This window comes from Macaca mulatta, chromosome 6 (genome assembly GCF_049350105.2).
Source record: "Macaca mulatta isolate MMU2019108-1 chromosome 6, T2T-MMU8v2.0, whole genome shotgun sequence".
NCBI lineage: Eukaryota > Metazoa > Chordata > Mammalia > Primates > Cercopithecidae > Macaca > Macaca mulatta.
Window position 1 is genome coordinate 111,705,220 of NC_133411.1, and position 21,613 is coordinate 111,726,832.

Consider the following 21,613-nt stretch of genomic DNA (forward strand, 5'->3'; position numbering starts at 1 on the left):
GAGAGGCTGGGTGCAGTAGCTCACACCTGTAATCCCTGTACTTTGAGAGGCCGAGGTGGGTGGATCATCTGAGATCGGGAGTTCAAGACTAGCCTGGCCAACATGGTGAAACCCCACCCATCTGTATTAAAAATACAAAAAATTAGCTTGGCGTGGTGGTGGGCACCTGTAATCCCAGCTACTCAGGAGGCTGAGGCAGGAGAATCACTTGAACCCAGGAGGTGGAGGTTGCAGTTAGCCAAGATCGTGCCATTGCACTCCAGCCTGGGCAACAAGAGGGAAAGTCTGTCTCAAAAAATAAAAAAGAAAATAAACAAATAACTCTTTAAGAGAGACACACTTGTATTGTTCACCCTACTGATGGTAGGCACTGTTTGTTGCTTTGGGCAGATTTGTTGACAACAGTGATCGCCAAAGGGGAAATGTGTATGACTTTTTTTTTAGTCCATGTTTCTGCGGCATTAACTTTGGTTTATACAGACCGTCTATGTAATGCTTGTTTTTCTACCTGATTACATAAAGTACATTCCATGTATGAACATATCAAGGAAAAATTATATATCTCCCTCACAGGATTGTTTCACATCAGGCAAAAAAATGTCTCCCCTTTTATGGCTTTTTATTCACACAGGAATAATTGTTTGCCCCACTCTTTATTAGGATCTTAAAGCTAATATCATACAATGATGATACATCGATGTACTTTGGTTTCAAATACGTTCCCCTGTCACCTCCCACCATGGGAAGCAATTTATGCATTTTACTTCTATTTAAATCTTCATTTATACTACTTTTTATTTTCTTCAGGTTTTGTGATGAAGGAACCTGTACAGATAAAGCCAATATTCTGTATGCCTGGGCAAGAAATGCTCCCCCTACCCGGCTCCCCAAAGGTATGTAAGAGGCCTCTTGGGTGGTCGTATGTTCAGCTGCCTAATTTCTGTTTCCAAAGTCCTTTTTATTATAATCCTTTCTAACCAGTGATGACAGTGTTCTGTATTGCTGCTTCACAGTAAAAGTGCTTGCATTACCTGCTTTGTATTGAAAATGTTTCATTTAGGTAGTTACTCTTTCTCTGCCTCTCTTTGGTAAGTAGTTTGCCCACACAACAGTTTAGATAAAATTAGAAAATAACCAAGGATAGATACCTCAAGCCACCTTTGACCTAAGGCACATTGGTTCTTGACAGCAGACACATTTCATGAGCCAAGAGAGCTAGGAATTAAATAAATTGCTGTTTCAGCAGAGATTTTTTTACAATCTTGGAACCTAGGTATTTAATATGGTGCCAGACCTCAGATGGCTTTCTGAATGCACCTCTAAATTGTACATAGCTTCCAACATGTGAATGTATTACCAGATTCTGTTTTATTAACTGAATATTTCTTAATATTAAAGGGTGTGTGTGGTTCTGTTACAGAATAGGTCTGTCCTGGTTCGTGGATGATCTTGTGATACACATGCACCTCTCTTTCCTCCCTTACTCATTGCCAGCATCGTTAAATGATGTCTGATTTCTTGCACTTCAAATGAGCCTCAGAATTCTCTCCATATGAGGCAGCTGCAACCAAACAAGTTTGAAACTAACAGGGAGGTCTGTCATAGATTTGTTGACAGATTTGGATACATTACTAGAGGAGATCTGTAAAAAAGAGATTTGTAAAAAAAAAAAAAAAAAAAAAAAAAAAAGTATACTTCTGCCGGTAAATATTTTCTCTGTGAATTTTTTAAAGCTCACTAGCAAGCTTTATTAACAGTAAGACTATTGGCGGGGCACGGTGGCTCAAGCCTGTAATCCCAGCACTTTGGGAGGCCGAGACGGGCGGATCACAAGGTCAGGAGATCGAGACCATCCTGGCTAACACGGTGAAACCCCGTCTCTACTAAAAAATACAAAAAAACTAGCCGCGCGTGGTGGCGGGCACCTGTAGTCCCAGCTACTCGGGAGGCTGAGGCAGGAGAATGGCATAAACCCGGGAGGCGGAGCTTGCAGTGAGCTGAGATCCGACCACTGCACTCCAGCCTGGGTGACAGAGCGAGACTCCGTCTCAAAAAAAAAAAAAAACAGTAAGACTATTAACAATATTCGAATTCCAAAAATTCACTGACATAATGGCCTTTAGTAATCTAGTTGGCAACTAGTTTCCTCAAAGCCATTTTTGTAGATACCTCTTTTCACAGCGGAAGACAAGTAATGCCACTTAAATTCTCCTAAGAAGTGTATTTCCTATATTCAATCATAAAATAAATATGAATATATACAAAGCAAAATGGGAGAATGGGTTTATGTATGTCTTTTAAATAATCAATAGAGACAGGATTTTGTTTTGTTTGTTGTGTTTCTTTCAAAATGAGTGAACTGTCCTCTTAAAGTGTGATTACTCTAGTTCTGAAGTGGGAACTATGAATAGAATTTCATCATAGTTTTGAGGAGATTATAATGACAGATTATATTAGAAATTCTCAGTCAATGTCTGGTTTATTTCAGTTTTCATATAATATAATTTTATATGTTATATGTTATTTTATTTCCCTCTGGATTTCATAGATCAGCAATTTGAGATTAACTCCATTTTAGATGCTCATTTCTAATATATTAACTTTTTTGTAAATCTTTAGGTGTTGGATTCAGAGTTGGAGGAGAGACTGGAAGTAAATACTTTGTACTACAGGTACACTATGGGGATATTAGTGCTTTTAGAGGTAAGTTTTGAAATGTTGGAACTAAGCAAAACTTCCAGTACTATATTGTTTAAAATACATGCACAAACTATTATCTACGTCTTAAAAAGAATTGCCCACACCCTCTGCCCACTAAGGAACAACAGCTTTTGTTTCCTTTAATTTGCAACTGTTGAAGGAATGAATTTTATTTTAGAAGTCATTTCTGTTAGGCACCTGTGCATGCTACTGTGTTTTCTTTTATGCTGACTTTATAGAACTCTCTTGCCTTCTAGTGTATTGTTTTATCAGCCTGCTCCTGCTCTTATTAGGAGTTCTGATCATTCCAAGCAACACTGTTGGAAAGCATAGGAAGGTACTGGTTGTTTATATTTATGTTGCTCTGAGCAAGCCACTGAAAGCCTATAGGTTCTGCAATACCAAAGAGGTTCTCAGACACTCAGGCTCATGTCGATTCCTTATCTATCCATACCTGGCACTTCATGAACTCACCCACTGTCCACTACTGTAAGGCACAGACCCCAGCCACCCTTTAGGTAATGCCGAATACTCCCCTAGACACATGTTACTCTACCTGTGATCTCTATGCACTTTATTTAAATGCCCCTTTCCTTATTATAGATCGTTGGTATGAGGAAGGGGCCTTGTTCCCAAGGCAACCAAGGTCAATGCTTGTTAATCCTGCTGCTGCATTTAGTCAAACTCCAACTGCATTCGGGTTCACATGGGACTGTAAATATAAGTAGATTTCTCCTTGTCTTTATTGCTTTTCTACTATGTCTTGCTGACTTACATATATTCTCCTGAATTCTCTAATTTAACATTATGTTTCTAACTAACCTGATACATTTCCCTTTCCAAACACATTAGATATCTCTCCAGCAACTAAATTTGGAAGTAGATGACCATCTCTGCCTATGAAATACCTTTTAGGACCTTTGCTAAGAAAGCCCCATGGGGTAGAAAGGGCCATAGATTGTCCGCATTCAGAACGAGGACAGTAAATGCAGTCTCCCTGTGGAAAAGGGTGTTGAAAGAATGATTTTATGTCATTGAAAACATTCTACAATCAAATATATTATGAAATAATACATTTATTAATATATTAATAAATATGTATATATAAATGTATTATTTCATAATATATTCCGGCCTATGAACCTCAGTTAGAAATAAAACCTATTTTTAGATTAAAAATTTGTTTTGAATTATACACAAATAACTTTTCATTTTTTGGAATAGAACATAAACTGTTAACTCTCTGTAATACTGAGAGAAGGTTTTGCTGAAAACAAACAAATAAATAAGGTTTGTGTTTGGGGAACAAAGACAGAGATTATCTGCTCTAAAAATTGACCATGCTGATTTCAGTAGAACAGGTGACTAAGACTGCTGACTTCCAAAGTATTGACAAGGCTTTAATTTCCTCAAAAAAGGCTAGCAGGCCTTCCCAGATCACCACAACTAAAGTAGCTCATCATACTGGCACATGTTCTCTCAAACCCTAATCTCTACCCTCTATAAAACCCTGGACTTAACTTTTCAATCTAATTCCCCTCAGTTTTGTAAGGATCCCTAACAGATACTGCACTGGTACTCCAGAGAAAACACATGATATATGCTTGTTTTTAAAAATATTTAATTTAACTTCTTATAAGGAGTTAATTTTGTTTTATAATTTATGTTTAATCTAGGGATAGTAAAAGTACTGATATTTTAATATGTAAACATCTAATTATTCTTTGCTGTAAGAGACAGATGAGAAACTTTAACTTCTCAATAGTAATTTTTTATTTTCTCTTAAGAACAGTTTTTCTAAAAGAAAAGATATATGAGGTAAAGAGATTACTAGTGCTATAATTCATGTAACTTATTGTAATATTATAAAAATGTAAGCAAAAATTTCACTCATGTAATTCATCCAGTAGATACTATCAGGTCCCTAAAGCTTTATTTAGAGTAGTAAATAAATATATGGGAAAATATCAAATTTCACTAAAACAATGAGATATCATTTTACATTTATTAATTGGGGGGGATGGATATTAAATTGTCCAGTGTTTAGATGAATCTGATGCAGTTTAGGAGGCTTTATAAATTTAGTATGATGTTTTGGATAGCATTTTTACCATTTCATGTAGGTTTAGTATATAGTATTAAAATCTTGTACTAGGCTTTTGTCCTAAAGAAAGATTTTTTTTTCTTAAAAATGCACCTCTATCTACCCAGTTATTCATGCACATGAAAAACTGGAAAGTTCACAAACGGCCCTCACTAGGACATTGGTTACATAAATGGTATAACAACAAAAATAGCCAACAATAAGATCAAATACAGACTATATAAAATTGATGTATGCTTACCAGGATTGTAAGGCCCAAGAAAAAAAGGAAATGGTTGATGAATAAGAAAGGCAGGATTGGGTGATTTTTTTTTCCTTTAAAATGTTATAGCATTGTCTTTTTAATTACATGTTTAAATTCCACAAATAGAAGCATTTCGTTAACTCCTTCAATACATTCCAGTTAGTGTACTGCACTCCCACTCACACCTCATGCCAAAAAGAGTTAGTATGAATATCTATATGCCTGATTTACTATAGGAATGTCTTCTGCTTTTAGCAGCTTCTGTATTGTGATCTCATACTTATCTCCAGATGCACCTAGAAGTGGAAAATAATTATATCATTATATCTTCTAATTATCAAAAATGCATTAAATATATATGTTAAGTACATATATATACAAACAAACACACCATTATACACACATATATATAATCACAGCACTGCTTTTGGTGCGAATGTCAGGGAAGATTTGTATTTTCATGGTTTTAAAACTATTGGTGATATTTTAAAGTATATAAATTGTAAATCTGAAGCAGAGTAACACTACTAGGAAATTATTATAGTCTACTGAAAAGTGGGGAAATGTTTGGCTTAAGGGTATGAATATTTTTCCACACAGGGAATGTTTTAGACAATTGAGAAACTTAGGACCTTTCTTTAATAAAGCACCAGAAATGAAGGCAAAATATCTTCTAAAAGTTGTGGGAATGTGGGAGCGTATCAGAGAAAGCATAACCTGAAGCCATACCTGAGCATGTTTTAGATCAAGCTTGTCCAAGCTGCAAGCCACAGGACAGCTTTGAATGCAGCCCAACACAAATTCATAAACTTTCTTAAAATATTGTGAGATTTTTGGTTTTTTTTTTTTTTTTTTAGCTCATCAGCTATTGTTAGTGTTAGTGTATTTTATGTGTGACCCAAGCCAATTCTTCCAATGTGGCCCAAGAAAGCCAAAAGATTGGAGCATCCCTGTTTTAGACTGTGGTCTTCCTTAGTATGAAAAGATTGGCTGTGATTTTAGAGTGAGTCTATGGGATTACATAAAATGTTTGCTTTACTATTTTTGTTTGTTTGGCGTTTTAGAAATTACACGGAATGTGAAGCTGTAAAATAATCCTTTAAAAGCAATCAACTATATTAAATGCCATATCAATCATAGTGTCAAGCCTATACTAGTGCTGGGTATACTAATCTTCCTGCCTGTAGGAGTTTAATGTATTTTAGTAGGTGAGACAAGCACAAAAGGAGTGTGTTCATAGGCAATAGTAATAATGCATACTGGATCTGAAGTCTGCAGAGAGACAGGAGCATACAAGTCTACCTGAAAGTGGAGAGGTATGAAGTCTGGAAAAGGCTTTCCAGAAGTTGGACCCAGAGCAGGGTATGGAAGGGTGATCAGGAGCTCCCAGGTCAGAGTAGGAGGGAAGACAGGTTCCAGACAAAGGTAAAAGCAGATGCAGAGATACGAGAGTGAAACAGCATCTTAGACACAAAGAACTTTGGGTCATCTGACATTACTGTAATGTGAAATGCATAGGGAAAAGTGGCAAGAAATTAGAAGAGAGGTGAAAGGTGGGGAGCAAGCCATGAAGATCCTTGCTAGGACTTGATTCCTAAAGCACTCAGAATGCTCTTCAGTCAAGCAGTAACCTGATTGGATTTTCATTTCCTAATGCTGCTCAGTCTTGGGCTTGAGTGCATGGAAAAGCTACTAGCCTTATGAAGAAAGTATGGGGCTGTAGGTGGCTAGAGTGAGCTAGGATTGCAGCTTAGGAAGGCCAGAATGATTTTTTAATGTATAGACTTTTAAATTTTCTAAAACTTAATATTCCATAGGAAATAGAATGTATTCTAATTGGAAATGAATGTCCCATGTAGGTGACAGTATGGTACCAAGTTTGGTGACCAAACTTTAAGTCCAGGCAGACTGGTAATGGCACATCCTAGTTTGATTACCCTCACTGAGCTTCTAAACCTCTCTTTGCTCTCCTTATCTGTAAAATGGTATCATAGTGGTATCATAAATGTACCATACCATTATATAAATAAAGGTACCTGGTTAAGTAGTCAATAAATGTTAGCTATTATCATTATAGTCCACATGAAAGGATAAATTTCCCTAAATACAATCTTTTTTCTCGTTACCCATAATATGAAAAGGATGTGGTTACTTTTCAAAGATATTGTAGTTTCTCATTATTTTTAGACACAGAACTGTTTGAGTGTGTCACGTTGCCAGTAGAAGTTTCCTAGTTAAGCTGTGTTTCGTGTTCTCCACAGCAGTTTTTGTTATTCATAGTTCAGCTATACAAAGATAAACTGGAAGACCAACTTCCTGCCCTTAAGGAAGTCAGAATAGTGAGAATTGGGGATTCCTCCAGGTTTCACTCTCCCTATTTTTTTTTTTTTTTTGACCAGTTTTTTCAGCAAAGTCTTGTTCCGAAGCGAAAATTATCCTGAGATTGTTGCTGAATGCTGCCGCATTTCTTCTAGATGTTTTGGCCTAGGAGAATCTTAAGAAAACTCTCCTCTCATTTTCAGAATTTCTGGCATTAGCTTACTAGTCTCCACCAATAACTCATTTCTCAAATTGAAGATCCTGTGCACTAACCTATTGAAGTTGGAATTGATATTCTTAGAATGAAGGTCAGGGTCTCTTCCCAAATGTATAGTCATGATTGTCTTTGGATTGGCAAGATTTCCAAACTATACTCCACTTACTGTCATTAAGCTCTTGGTGCATATGGGAAAGCTAGCAGATGTTATTAACAACAAACCACACACACACACACACACACACACTCTCTCTCTCTCTCTCTGTCTCTCTCTCTCTCTCTCTCTCTTTCTCTCTCTCTCTCTCTCTCTCTGTCTCTCTCTGGGCTTGTTTCCATGCCTTCCTCACAGCCCTGTATGTACACCTGCATTTTGTATATTGCTAAATGTTCCTGGAAGTATAGCCAAAAGTTTCACTTTCCTTAGAGTGGGTGTTTAATATTTACATTCTAAATTAAATGAATACAGCCTGGAGATCCTATTTTCAACTTTCCTTTATGTAAGCTCTAAGAAGTTTAGTCTCCCAACTTTGGGGATTATATTAGTAAAATCAGATCATAAAGTTCTAGTTAGAACCTTCAGAGGATGATTGTTTTCAATAGCCACATTTTCCAGAATGCTAAGGTGTTAACCCTTTAAGTACTATAATGGTAAAACATCTTGGATAGAAATCATTTTAGAATATATTATGTGTCTTTGCTGGTCACAGTGGCTCACGCCTGTAATCTCAGCACTTTGGGAGACCGAAGCAGGCAGATCACCGGAGGTCAGGAGTTCAAGACTAGCCTGGCCAACATGGTGAAACCCCGTCTCTACTAAAAATATAAAAATTAGCCAGCTGTCGTGGTGTGTGCCTGTAATCCCAGCTACTAGAGAGACAGAGGCAGGAAAATCGCTTGAACCCGGGAGGCAGAGGTTGCAGTGAGCCATCGCACGACTGCAGTCTAGCCTGGGTGATAGAGTAAGACTCCATCTCAAATAAATAAATAAATAAATAAATAAATAAATAAATAAATAATAGAGTATTTATGTGTCTTAGGAAGTTAAATTAGATGGTATATGTTAAATACCTACAGCTGTGCCTGACACAGCAGATTGGCAATGAACGTTAGTTCTCCTTATCCCCTTCTCCCTTTTCTTCATAACTTTGAGATATCCTAGTGAATATTAACAATTGTGCTATGATTTCTTTCCAGTTTTTAGGAGTACGTAGAGTTTTTCTATGTAACTGGGCTTATTTCCATCTCCTATCTGCTCTTCTATATTTTCTGTAGCTCCCTTTGTTGTCAAGCTACCATTGCAACTCATTTCAATTCACATGATGCACTACATGGAGGAAAATATGAGTAAGAACAAAAGTCTGCCCTCATAGAGTTCCCTGTCCAGTAAGCATAAGTATACTTAAAACAATAACTGTAATAATGTGAGCCAGTCACTATTCACAATAGTAAAGACTTGGAATCAACCCAAATGTCCATCAGTGACAGACTGGATTAAGAAAATGTGGCACATATACACCATGGAATACTATGCAGCCATAAAAAAGGATGAGTTCGTGTCCTTTGTAGGGACACGGATGCAGCTGAAACCATCATTCTCAGCAAACTATCGCAAGAACAGAAAACTAAGCACTGCATGTTCTCACTCGTAGGTGGGAATTGAACAGTGAGAGCACTTGGACTCTGGAAGGGGAACATCACACACCGGGGCCTATTATGGGGAGGGGGGAGGGGGGAGGGATGGCATTGGGAGTTATACCTGATGTAAATGACAAGTTGATGAGTGCTGACGAGTTGATAGGTGCAGCACACCAACATGGCACAAGTATACATATGTAACAAACCTGCACGTTGTGCACATGTACTGTAGAACTTAAAGTATAATTAAAAAAAAAAAAGAAAAAAATAATAATAATGTGAGCCAGTACAAAGTAAGTGCCATGAGAGAGGGGATTGGAAAGCAGGCAAGATCACACCTAGTGTAGATGTTTCAAGTTACCAGATTGATATCATATAAGCACCCTTCTTCCTGTTCTAAATTTATGTGTTAGATATGGAATCTAGATGAGTTTCATATTATCAGTGAGCATAAATAGACTTTGGCTTGCAGCCCTTATGGGGAACTTTTTAAATAAAAACATGATCATCTGGAAAATGGGGATTAAAAAATAAAATAAAAACATGGGAACACTGCAGCCTGGACTTTGTGACCATCAGATTTGATTTTTCCTTGCCCTCTTGCATTATTCCATGCTGGCTGTGGTCCACTCGGGTGTGGTTTCTGTATAGCTTAGATCCAGACAGGTGGATGTTCCTGAACACAGGGTGTGCATCTGTATTCACACAAATACACATATACACCCACAAAAGGTTCCTATTTAACTACAACTGAAAGAGTAGTAGAGTGAAGAGGCAGGAATGGTAATCATGGCAGGAGTAAGAGAAAACAGAGGATTCCAGAGGAATTCTGATTCCTCTGTGACTCCAGCTGTATCTCTACCTCTTAGAAGACTACTGCCAGGAAGCTATTAGGAAAAGCTTTGAAATTGTGAGCGCAGGAAAAATCCCTTGCTAATGCATTTTGAACAAGATGGAGCAGAGATCAGTGGCAAGGTAACTGTGCTTAAAATTATTTCATTCCACTATAAAGCGGGTTGTTCTGACTTCAGTGTAAGCATTACAGTGCTCCTGACTTCCTGATACCTAATTGGAGAGAGAGTGGGAAACTGGGTCAAAGATTGCTCCCTGTTGCTTTCCCTGTTGTCTTCTCTCAATCTGCGCAAGTAGCTTCATCCTACGTGCTTTCCAGTGAAATACATTAATCCTGCTTTTACTCACCCTACTGCAAAGTGCACAATGCTATGGGCCAGATTATTTAAGCCTATGCATATTAAAGTATTTCGGATTACCTTCCATATTTAAGAATCTCCTTTGAAATTGCAAATATGGGAGGGAGGGTATGGTTACTGCTTCTCCAACCTCAGCTTACATAGACACCCCAAAGCCACTGGGTCTCTGCACTAGAAGGGAGACATAAATAGCACCATCCAAGCACTCATCCTGGCCTTCCCTGAATAGGACCCTGGCATGTACATCATCCATCAATCTGATTCCCCTTTCCAGAATAGACCTTAATGTTAGTTCTTTTCATGATCTTTCATTCCAGAACACATATCGTGTTTCCAAGTTCTCAGTTCCAGGGATAGCAGCCCTGCTGAAACAAGCCTCATCCCTGGTAGATCCAGAAATGTGTCAGAAATATGGTTCCAGGAAGGGTACACTTTTACCTCAGTTTTCCTTCTTTATACTCAAGGCTCTGGTACTCATGTCATCTGCCAACTCTCCTTTCTTCTCTCCCTAACTCCCATTTCCAGTTTCTCTAGTGTGCCTTGATGGGGATAGGGACACAAACCTTTATCCAAATGCTTGGGGGCAGATGTGGTCTGGAATTAGGAGGTTTTAACATTTTTGAAAGGTATTAAACTGAATAAGTCATGTACTCTATCACCTTTGTGAATCTGGGGTACCATCCCTAATTAGATACACTAATGTTTCCATAACAAACGTTTAAATATTCACACAAAAAAGAATAAAACATAAATATCATCACATTCATTCAAGTCAGATTTTGCTGCCAAAACTTTATGAAAAAACTTTAGGCTTCCAAAGCTGTTTAGACTTCAGAATTGCAATAAATTCTGGTATTAAAACAAAGAAATTATTTCTTCATATTTGAGTTTTCAGTTAAAATACTAAAAGGGATTGGAGGACTCTGGATATATCTGCACATTTTCCCTTTAAAAGAATCTTCTCTTCTGAACTTTATTTTTCCTCTTTTAGAAAATATAGAAAATTATTAAAAAGAAAAGTTGAAAATCATTTGTAATACCCCTACTATTGGAAAAAAAAGATAAAACCCTCTTCAATCACACCTCCCTTTCTCACCTAACTCCTCCCCACCCCAACTCCAGGTAGCTATTGCTTATATCTGCCAACTTTTCATTAGCTTATCTCAGCATTTCCATATGTGGATGATAAACTAATGTATCAGATATGTGTATATGTACTTTTTTCTTTTTTTTGGACAAGAATTAGATCACATTTCCCACAGATCTGCATCTGTTGTTGTTGCTTTTCACTTAACAGTGTACCCTGGACATATTTCTAAGGCAGCACATGTAAATCTCTTCCATGATTTATAAAGGCTGTCTAGTATTCTTTTTTGTAGATATACTCTAATGTATGTATCTTATTGTCTATTAAAGATGCTGCGAGTTTTTTGCTATTATAAGCAATGTTAGAAATGTTTTAGGTAACCATGTATTGCTACTGCAGGGTAGATACCTAGAAATGAGATTTTGGGGTCATGGAGTGTTTAAACCCTAACAGATTCCACCAAATTGCTTTATAGTTTTTCCAATTTACAATCCACAGTGAATGAGCAAGTCCCATAACCTTGCCTGCACTAGATGTTTTCACACTTAAAATTTTCCTCAGTGTTTACTTAAACAAACAGACTCCTTATAATGTTTCATTTAAAAGATAAGAATTAACTGGAAGATCTTAATATTATTAGAATTACCTCTAAAGTTATATAGTCTAGATCAGGATTTCTCAAAATCTAATCAGAGGACTGTCTGCACCAGACTGTCCTTGGGCTACTTTTTAAAATGAAAGTTCCTAGTTCAAACTAGGCCTACTGAATCAGATGCACAGAAGGTAGAGCATAGGCAGCCTGAGCTGGCTCAGATAGGCTCACAAGAGCCAATTGGTAATTTGCAGTGTTTTTGTAAGCTGATTGTTAAATATAGCGATCATTAAAAATAAAGGCAAGAAATACTCAGAAATCTTTATTTCCTAATTATTTTACTATATTTTACTATTATCTGTGCTCTTGAGGGTATTTGCACCTGTTGTATCTGTGTGGTAGAAATACTACAAAGTGTTATTTTACTGCTAATTTCTTCCTAAAGCAGTGATGTCATGTTGGTAGTTTGAAATTGACTGTGGTGGGAAAATTTACATTGAAATCAGCTGTGGTGGAAAAATTTACACCATGGAAATTCACAAATAGTGCAAGTCTAAGTTCTATCTATTATTTTGCTGGCTGTCTAGATCTGAGAAAATGATGGAGAGGATGTTGGCAATGTAGATTACTGTGAATGCCCCCCAAAATTTAGGACATACTCTTCCAGGATTTGCACACTATTATCCATTACACCAAAGATTTTGCTGACATCCTTAATGTGCAAGTGCAGTTCCAACATATGTCTTTGTTGTTTCACTAAACAAAAATATTAACAAGAATTCTTGTCTGAACTACTTCATGGCAATTACAACCATCAGTGGGCGATTACAACCATCTAAAAAGTAGAGCAAAAGTCAAGAAAAGAATTGTGTGAGAGTCAACTGCTTATACAAAGTTAATAATGAAAAGTATTGTATATTTTATTATTATTTATAAATTGTTTGCTGCACATTTTTGCCAGTAAAAACTGTAATAAACATATATACACACGAGTAGTGTGTATTATTTTTCACAGAGCTAGTGTATTACTAGAATATCACTGGGCCCAGGATTCTGAAATTTTAACAAGCTGCCTCATTGATTTTTATGCAAACTAAACTTTGACAACTGGCACTCAGATTTTCCTAGTAAGGATTAGAGTCACTCCTGCATTTTTTTTCCTATACAACAGGTATGTCAGGGCAATCTCCTGGGGCCTAGGACATGAGCAGAATAATTTGCATTTACCAAAATAAGTTCAATTAAATCTCAATTCTCTTAAGAAAAGGGGAGCTTTGAAAGAAGAAGATGCATTTAATTACTGTCTAGTTCTTCTAGCACTGTATTTCATTTAGAAATTCGAAGAGGAGTTTATTTCCTTAACTTTTTCACAAAATTTGGCATTTGGATTTTAAAATTCTTTAATAGAAGCTACTTACAATGCATATATGACATTCTTAGAGATTCCCCTCCCCATATACAGGGGCAAAAATGTTCCTTCTTCATACTTGATCTAGATATATATTTTTGAAGAATGGGCCAAAATAATTTATATTCCTTCATTTTTCTACATTTTTATTTTTAAGTGGGATATATGTGGTGACAGACACTAGAAAGGGAAAGGAAGAGGTCGATGAAACCAACTCTGAAAAGAGAAATGATTGGCAAGAAGGTAGCATTCAACCTGCACGAAACGCCATGGCCTTTTCAGTTAAGGAGAAGAGGTTGAAATGGGCTGAGAAGGCACTGTGGAACAGGAAAGCATGACTTTTTGTTTTCTTCTTCTGAAAAGGATGTTATGTGTCATGTACTAATTTGTTTATAAAGCACTTGTTTTTAAAATCAGAGACAGAGAACAGAGTTCAGGGTGACAGAATGAGAACAGTCTAACTAAAAGGGATCATCAGGCCTCACCCTTCCGTTTTACAGAAATGAAGATTGATGCTCAGAAAGGTTGCATGACTTGCCTAAGGTAGTCCAGTGCTATTTAAAACCAAAACAATTTAATTCGTATTGGATTTCTAGTTTGTGTATGTAACAAAGTTCATGCTCTAACTATATAAAACCAGTAATAGAGTCACTGTTTTTAAAAGTCTTTTGAGCCATAGTTATGAAGTGGAATGAACTGGTGCTCAGTAAAATTAATATTAATAAAGATCAGAGTGGTTTACTTCATCTCATTTATGCCTTTTCATTTTCATGTCTGAAGTAATCCATTTCCTTTATCATGTAGAGATATTTCTAAATCAGGCTGCTTGATAATCCCACTGATTTCAGAATTGTAATCGGATATTCTTCATGTTCTTCTCTAACCTTCATTATACACAAGCAGCTTGATGTGAGTCATGTGAATGATTTCAGGACTATTTAATACCTCCCAAATGATCTAAAGGAAGCCTATTATCCTGCAATACTTTTTTCTCTTGCCAGTCTCTTCACATAACTGTGAGCTCTCTGATTCTCTAGCTTGCTGCATTTCAACTTTGTTAATCATCTTTAGTATGGAAGACAAATGATCCTTAGTCATCTCATTGATTCCATGGGACACCTGTTTATTTTAATACCTAAATATGGCCATTATGTATCAGAAATTACATTTTCATTCATTTGGTTATGAGAAGATATGTAAAGCACTGCAGTTATACTTCTTTTTTAAAGAATATATTCAGAAGGTTTTTTATCCCTTAAAATATGGATTTTTTAAAAAGTAATTCAACATTGAACAATATAGTATTTAGCGTAAGTGATGTCTTTTTTGGGAAAAGAAAAGCTTTCCTACATGCAATTTAGCTTTTCAGATTTACATTTCGTTCTTCTAGTTTTTTGAGAAATCCTTATGCTTTATCTTTATTGATGCCTTTGCAACTCATGTTTTTTTAATCACTCATAATTATTAACTCATTTTTAAAAGCTGGTCAGAGCTACATAGTCATCATCTAATTAATTCCATTTGAATTAATGGCAAATAGCTTTAAATTTTTAACCCAATTAAATTAAGAGGAGAAATAAAAAAGTCACTTGCCCACTGGCACAGACTAAAATTAGGAGCTACATAATTCTGTTTCAGTGAAATTTAGTTCAGGGTGCTCACAACAGTAGCGGAGGTTGGTTTTTCACTGATCACTCCCACTCCCATAGGCTTCCTGCCTTTCACGTTGTTCCCCACTGCTCTCTTCATGGCCCTGACATGTTTGTTTAGTATGTTCTAGGAATTCTGGGAAAAGAAGGAAGTCATTAGAGAGAAGTGCTAGGACTTGCACATTCCATTTCCCGTTTAGTACTAATTCCTTTTATGTTAATTAACTGTTTTTACTTGTAAAACGGAAAGGATACCCTAAACAGATACATTACCTAAAAAAGTATTTGATGAAAACCATTCAAATATGTTTAATAATATTGATAGAATATTCTATTAGCAAAATAAAATCAAACATTCCCTAGACGCAGAAGAGAACCTTCTAGCCTTTCTATTTCTATTTCTCCCAATAGAAACGTTATTCTTTTCATCCAGTTTGTAAACCCTTCACCTGATCTCCATTTCTTCTCATTACATATTAATTATTCTTTTTTCATCTTTAAAAACTTTCAAAACTCTTTCTTCTTGTGGGACCATCTATCCTCCCTCACACTTTTTGAGTCTCATTTCTTTGCAAGTACGTCTTATCCTTGTTTCACAATTTAACTGCGACGTACCCCAAATAATAACTGAAAGTAAAGTAAAATCTGGTCAGTAGCCACAGACCCTTCTTATGCTGACGCTTTGTATTATAGTATAAAGTCTTGCAAAATTCTAAGGGAATGTTGAGAGATAATTCAGGTCACTGAAGGGTTTCAGTATTTTTTTCATTAACATAATAATCATACTTAGCATTTATATACTACTTTTCGATTTAGAAGTGCCTTATAAATGTTACTTTTTTAATCCTCATGCTACATTACTACATAAACATATTGAATGATGGAAAAATTAATACTAAATCAAATGTATGAGGTATAATGTTCAAAGTGTATTCCCTAATTAATACCAGGGACTACATGCATACATAATTATATGTAAATTAGATATTTTGGATTTATTTTTTCACCAAAGAACCAAAACGCAATACAGAATAGTATTTTAAGTAGATTAAGATGATTGGGTTGAAAATGTAGATACTGATTTTAGGTTGACCTTAAAAAATATATTTATGCCAATTAAATTATAGCTTTTGCAGAATATAAACTTTCTGTGTTCCCAACAAAATGGGTTAGTTTTCCTGCCAGGTTACCCTTCCTTGGTTTATCATGAGTCTTTAGAGGTTTAAGTAAAACAAAAGAGGGACTACACATTGTTGCACAAAATAGTTGAGAATTCCAATGGGAATGAAAGGAAACCTTTTATATATGTATATACACACACATATATATGAAAACACCCTCAAGACTATCAAAAATTTGTAATAATTTTATATGAGAAATAGTTTTCAGCTTTATATTTTAAATTGTATTTAAAAGGACTTTTAAAAATCAAAGCTCTTCAATCCCTTTTCATTACATGGTTTATTTTAACTAGTACTTTGTTTATGGTTTCTAGACTTTTGCAGCTACATTCTGGACTCGGGGAAAAACAGATAATAATTGGGACAATGCAAGAGGAAATTGAGATTATCATTTAAAGTGTGTGTGTGTGTGTGTGTGTATAATGCTATATATATTTTATAATCTATAATGCTATATATATATATAAATAAAACAGAGGTAAGAAAATGAAAAGTAGTTAGTAGGCCTTTTGACCAGAAGAAAGAGGAAATAAAAAAGTAAGTATTTCTTGGTAACCAAGTGTAATATTTAAAACTGCCCAACCAAAGCCCATGAAGCAAGTGAACAAGTTAGTTAAATGTGTCTTTTGGTTTTGGCCAAAAGACACCTCTTTCAGAAAGACAAATAAATGTTTAAATATGGTATGTACGTAAATATAAAGGTTTAAAATGTAATGCCTCAGGAAGGGGATGTGAGTGGAGGATTTTGGGGTGCTGGTTACATGGATGTGTTAGTTTTTTAAGTTTCCTGGATCTGTACTTTCTGATTTGTGCACTTTTCTCTGTATCAGAGTTCCATAAAGAGTTCTAAAGCCAATCAATAATTTTGAAACTTAGCACCATACCTCTAAAAAATAACTTTATTTATCGAGGATTGGTGGGTTTTATCTTTTAATTTGACTTTCTTGGAAGGATGCCTCTGGAGCAGGTTCATAATTGTGAGAGATGAAATAGTATAAATCATAACTTCACTGTAGACTCACATTTTCTGCATTCATAAGAGATGGAAACAGGAAAGTGCTTTTACATTAGTTGTGCCATAACATCCTCCACATACAGAGCTATTATAAAAGCGGTTGTAGTGCCTGCCTTCCTGCCTTCCATTTTGATCTCTTTTGGGAACAGCACAGTCCATCATTTGTGAAAGTCGTCATCTTGCAGGATGGGTAAATGCATTTTCTCTTCCTTGCCACAAGGCAAATGGAAACTAGTAATTTCTAGTCCCATAGCAGTGAATACAAAATCAAAAGAGGCTAACTCAATGCAGTGACAGTTTCAAAAGGAATTATTTTTGAAGATTTTTTTTCCCGTCGTGCTGGTTTATTTAGCACTGAAGCTTGTCTGCTAACCCAGCTTTCAGCAGCCTCCAGGAAAACCTCGGTGTAGCTGGTGTAATGTATTAATAGTGCCCCTATTTCAGTTATATTTTGCTAAGCAGATACACATTTGCAATGACAGCTTAAAGTGTTGATGCTTTTGAATGGAGACTTTTTTATCTTGATGTATCTGTAACTGGAGAGTCCTGATGCTCAGGACTGGTAACTCAGATTTTGTTTTGAAGGAACTAATTTAAAAAAATCTGGTACTCAGATTTTGTTTTAAAGGAACTAATTAAAAAAACTTTAATATATGAATTTTCTGGTTCATTTGGATGACCACCATTTTTTGAGTAGTGTTAACTGACTTTAGTACCTGCATTTCTTTTTTTTTTTTTTAATTTATTTATTATTATTATACTTTAAGTTGTAGGGTACATGTGCATAACGTGCAGGTTTGTTACATATGTATACTTGTGCCTTGTTGGTGTGCTGCACCCATCAACTCGTCATTTACATCAGGTATAACTCCCAATGCAATCCCTCCCTCCTCCCCCCTCCCCCAAGTACCTGCATTTCTAATGCAGATAGTACAAAAAAAAAAAAAGGAGCTGTGTCTTAGCTTCATTAAAACTGGAGTTTCATTCATCACCTCTAATAGAGCCCAAAGTGAACACAAGATCTGGATCCGCTGTTCCCTCAGTTGGGTTCATTTTTTATTTGCCTCTCATACATATGTCCCATCCCTCTGCAGCAGAGTTTCAGTTGCACAGAAATGACCTTTTTTATATAACACAGCCCAACTGTATAGAAATATCTTTTTAAAAAAACAACATGGCCCAACTGACACAACTGACAGTGATCTGTTCCAATGCTAAGGAAACTGGCTGTGTTGGATCTATTAGGAGACCTCAGTCTTTATTCTCCTAAGGGATTTTCAAATTATATTTATATGATAATTATATGAAATTATAATTATATGAAATTTCCCTCAACTTTAGAAATTAATCTCCAAATAATCTCCTACTCCTACTTGATCACCTTGGGAGCCATGATTTAGTCTCAGCAAAACATCCTGTCCCAGTAATTTAATGTTACTAATTTAGAAAGAACCATAAGGTAAAGATCAAAACAGCTTAATAGTCAAATAGTTATTACAACATCTATGTATGTGTATTATTGCAAAGTCATTTGCATTTACTGATAATATAAAAATGATGCCCTTGATTCATTTTTGTTTGTAGTTTCAAGACAGAGAATGTAGAGAAGGTGGCCTTTAAATTAGTTCAGAACACTCTGGGAGGGTGGGAAGATATGATGCAGTTTAGAATTATTTGCTTCCAAATTTCCTAAAAAAAAATTTTTTTTTGAAACATTCTGTCACCCAGGCTGAAGTGCAGTGGTGTGGTCTTGGCTTACTGCAGCCTCGACCTCCCGGGCACAAGCAATCCTCACAAGTAGCTGGGGCTACAGTCACACGCCAGCACGCCTGGCTAATTTTTTTTTTTTTTTTTGTAGAGATACAGTTTCACCATATTGTCCAGGCTGGTCTCAAACTCCTGGGGACAAGTGATTCACCTGCCTCGGTCTTCCAGAGTTCTGGGATTATGGGCATGAGCCATTGTGCCCCGCCTAATTTTTATTATTGAAGATGTTACTTCTTTTTGTTTCTCCTAAGACTTGGCAGTGGTTTCAGGCATACTTTTTAGTACCTCCTTAAAGAAAATCCATTATCCAAAAGGGTGGCTTGGAATAGTAGGAAATGAGTGTGCTCCTAACCTTTACCTTCACCTTCCTAGGAGAGTGTGGTGAATTGAAAATCACTCTACAAATGTCTTTCTGAAGGATGTTCCCAATTAGTAGGACATCATTTATAACAATACATTGGTTCCCTCAGGATCAGCGGTTAATCTCTCTTTATATTGAAGCAGGAAACAACCAGGACAAGATGAACTCATAAAGTATAGAGCACTATCTCTAGAGGAAAAATTAGGAGAGACCAACAGAACCATCTAAGATCATCTAAGAACATAAGATATAGTAGGTTATTATCATACATTATTCCACATACTTTACTACTTAGCTATGAATCCAAGCAGGAACTACAAGCTATTATGAGAAAAGCAAGCTAAATAGTTTGGGATGGATAACCTCATATCCCATGCATTCACCTCCCATTAAGAGAATTGAGCTTCCTACTTAAGTGTATGTCCTTAAGTACCACTGGTTACTTATCTATTCTTGCTTAATTCCTTTATCTTAGCTTCCAAGGTATTTGAACCTTGGAAATCTCTAAGAGATGGAACCCTTATTTTTTATTTTTGCCTTTTTTTCCTAGTAAATAGCATTTATTAAACATTAATATTAGAGAATTATATTTGACACTCAGATGTGTCACCAATTAGCTGAATTACCTTAAGAGGCAACACACTTAATCTCTGTGACCTCTTTTTCCTATCCATAAAGTGTAAGATTTGAACTCCATCATGTCTGGTTTTCTTTTCGGTTCTGAGATTCTATGAGTCTGCGTATCTGATAAAATACTTCAGTGTGGTTATACATCTCTGCCTGAGCAGAGGAAAGCAATTTCTCAAAGGCAAGCTCAGACCCTTGTGAAGTAGTCATTCAGTTTCATCTTCCTTAAAATTAGATTCTGATTGAATGCTATTTTGAAGTCTCATCCAGTATCTGGAAATACTCATTTCTTTCATTATCAGACTACTCTTTGGAAGTCTTACCACCCAACCACCAGCACTGCAATACTGTCCTATGTTGTGATGTGCCTCTAAGGCATTATCAGACATGGCTATTTTACATTTCTTTTTAAAAATTATTATTTCAACTTTTCCACTGTAAATATCTTCAACATTACAAAAGCTTCTTCTACATGCATATGACATTATAATGGAATATAATGACATAATGAAATATCCCTCTCAGTTTTACCTTATACCTGTCTAGTGAATGAAGTTTCATCTCCATATCTTAAGACCCCTTACACTAAAATTATTTTTACTGCAAGAGAACAATCACTATGAAACATCTTTTTAACAGGGATGTCTTGGGGTTCAATTCTCTGTAAATACAGGACATTAGTAGCTAAAGGCCAAGTATTTACCTGTGTACCTTTGAGAGAGAGTTAACCTGGAGCCCAACCCAATGAAAGAAAGAATATTTACTTTGGAATAATAAAACTAAAATAAGAATAAATGAAACCACCTTAAAAGAACAGCTGTTAGGACTTTTGCATGATAATGTTGTATAGAATAAGTGAATGTACATTGAAAGAATAATTTCGATATCAACACAAAAATGACCTCACTATCTTTTCCGCAAACCTAGGATCCCGTTGAACTGACTTCAAGCCCAATACTCAGAAAAACAACCAGGTTGTCTTGGGTCTGGTCAAGGAGTGCATTGTTACTAAAAGTCATGGAAGGACCGGAAACATCAACTTCCTCACGGTCCCATGGCCTCTAATTTAAGAATTTCATTTTAGCCAGACCATGGTATTTATCTTACTAAAATTTCTTTGCTTCACTTATGATTTTATTCTGTATCTACCTAGTTCAGACCCTTCTGAGAACATGTTTTGCACAATATCTTCAACATACCAAATTTCAATTCTAATTTCTTTTTTTAAACTATTTTACCCTTTTAATGTTCCCATGTTTTTCCTGCTTTTTTCTGGTCCTGTGTTATTACTTGGAGAAATTTGATGTGCTTCAGTTTCTTTCGTTAAAGAAATTTCACACTCAAAACTGTGAAAATACATTTCTTGAAAATAAAATATTCATGTGCTGATTTTTTTTTTGAAATCTACCAATGGAATAATAATAACTAAGCATTTAGTGAATTTTTCCTATGCTCTAAATAGAGTGCTAAGTTCTTTACTTAAGTTATCTCAATTG

At 35.8% G+C, this 21,613-nt stretch overlaps 1 protein-coding gene across 27 annotated transcripts in view; it reads left to right on the plus strand.

Moving 5' to 3' along the window:
* Positions 1–21,613, plus strand: part of PAM (peptidylglycine alpha-amidating monooxygenase) — a 279,291-nt gene that overhangs the window by 171,190 nt on the left and 86,488 nt on the right. For all 27 annotated transcript variants that reach the window (XM_015140495.3, XM_015140497.3, XM_015140500.3 and 24 more), the window contains exons 6-7: positions 808–893; positions 2,620–2,703. In XM_015140495.3, coding sequence (XP_014995981.2) covers positions 808–893; positions 2,620–2,703 — 170 coding nt within the window. The remainder of the gene's footprint in view (positions 1–807; positions 894–2,619; positions 2,704–21,613) is intronic.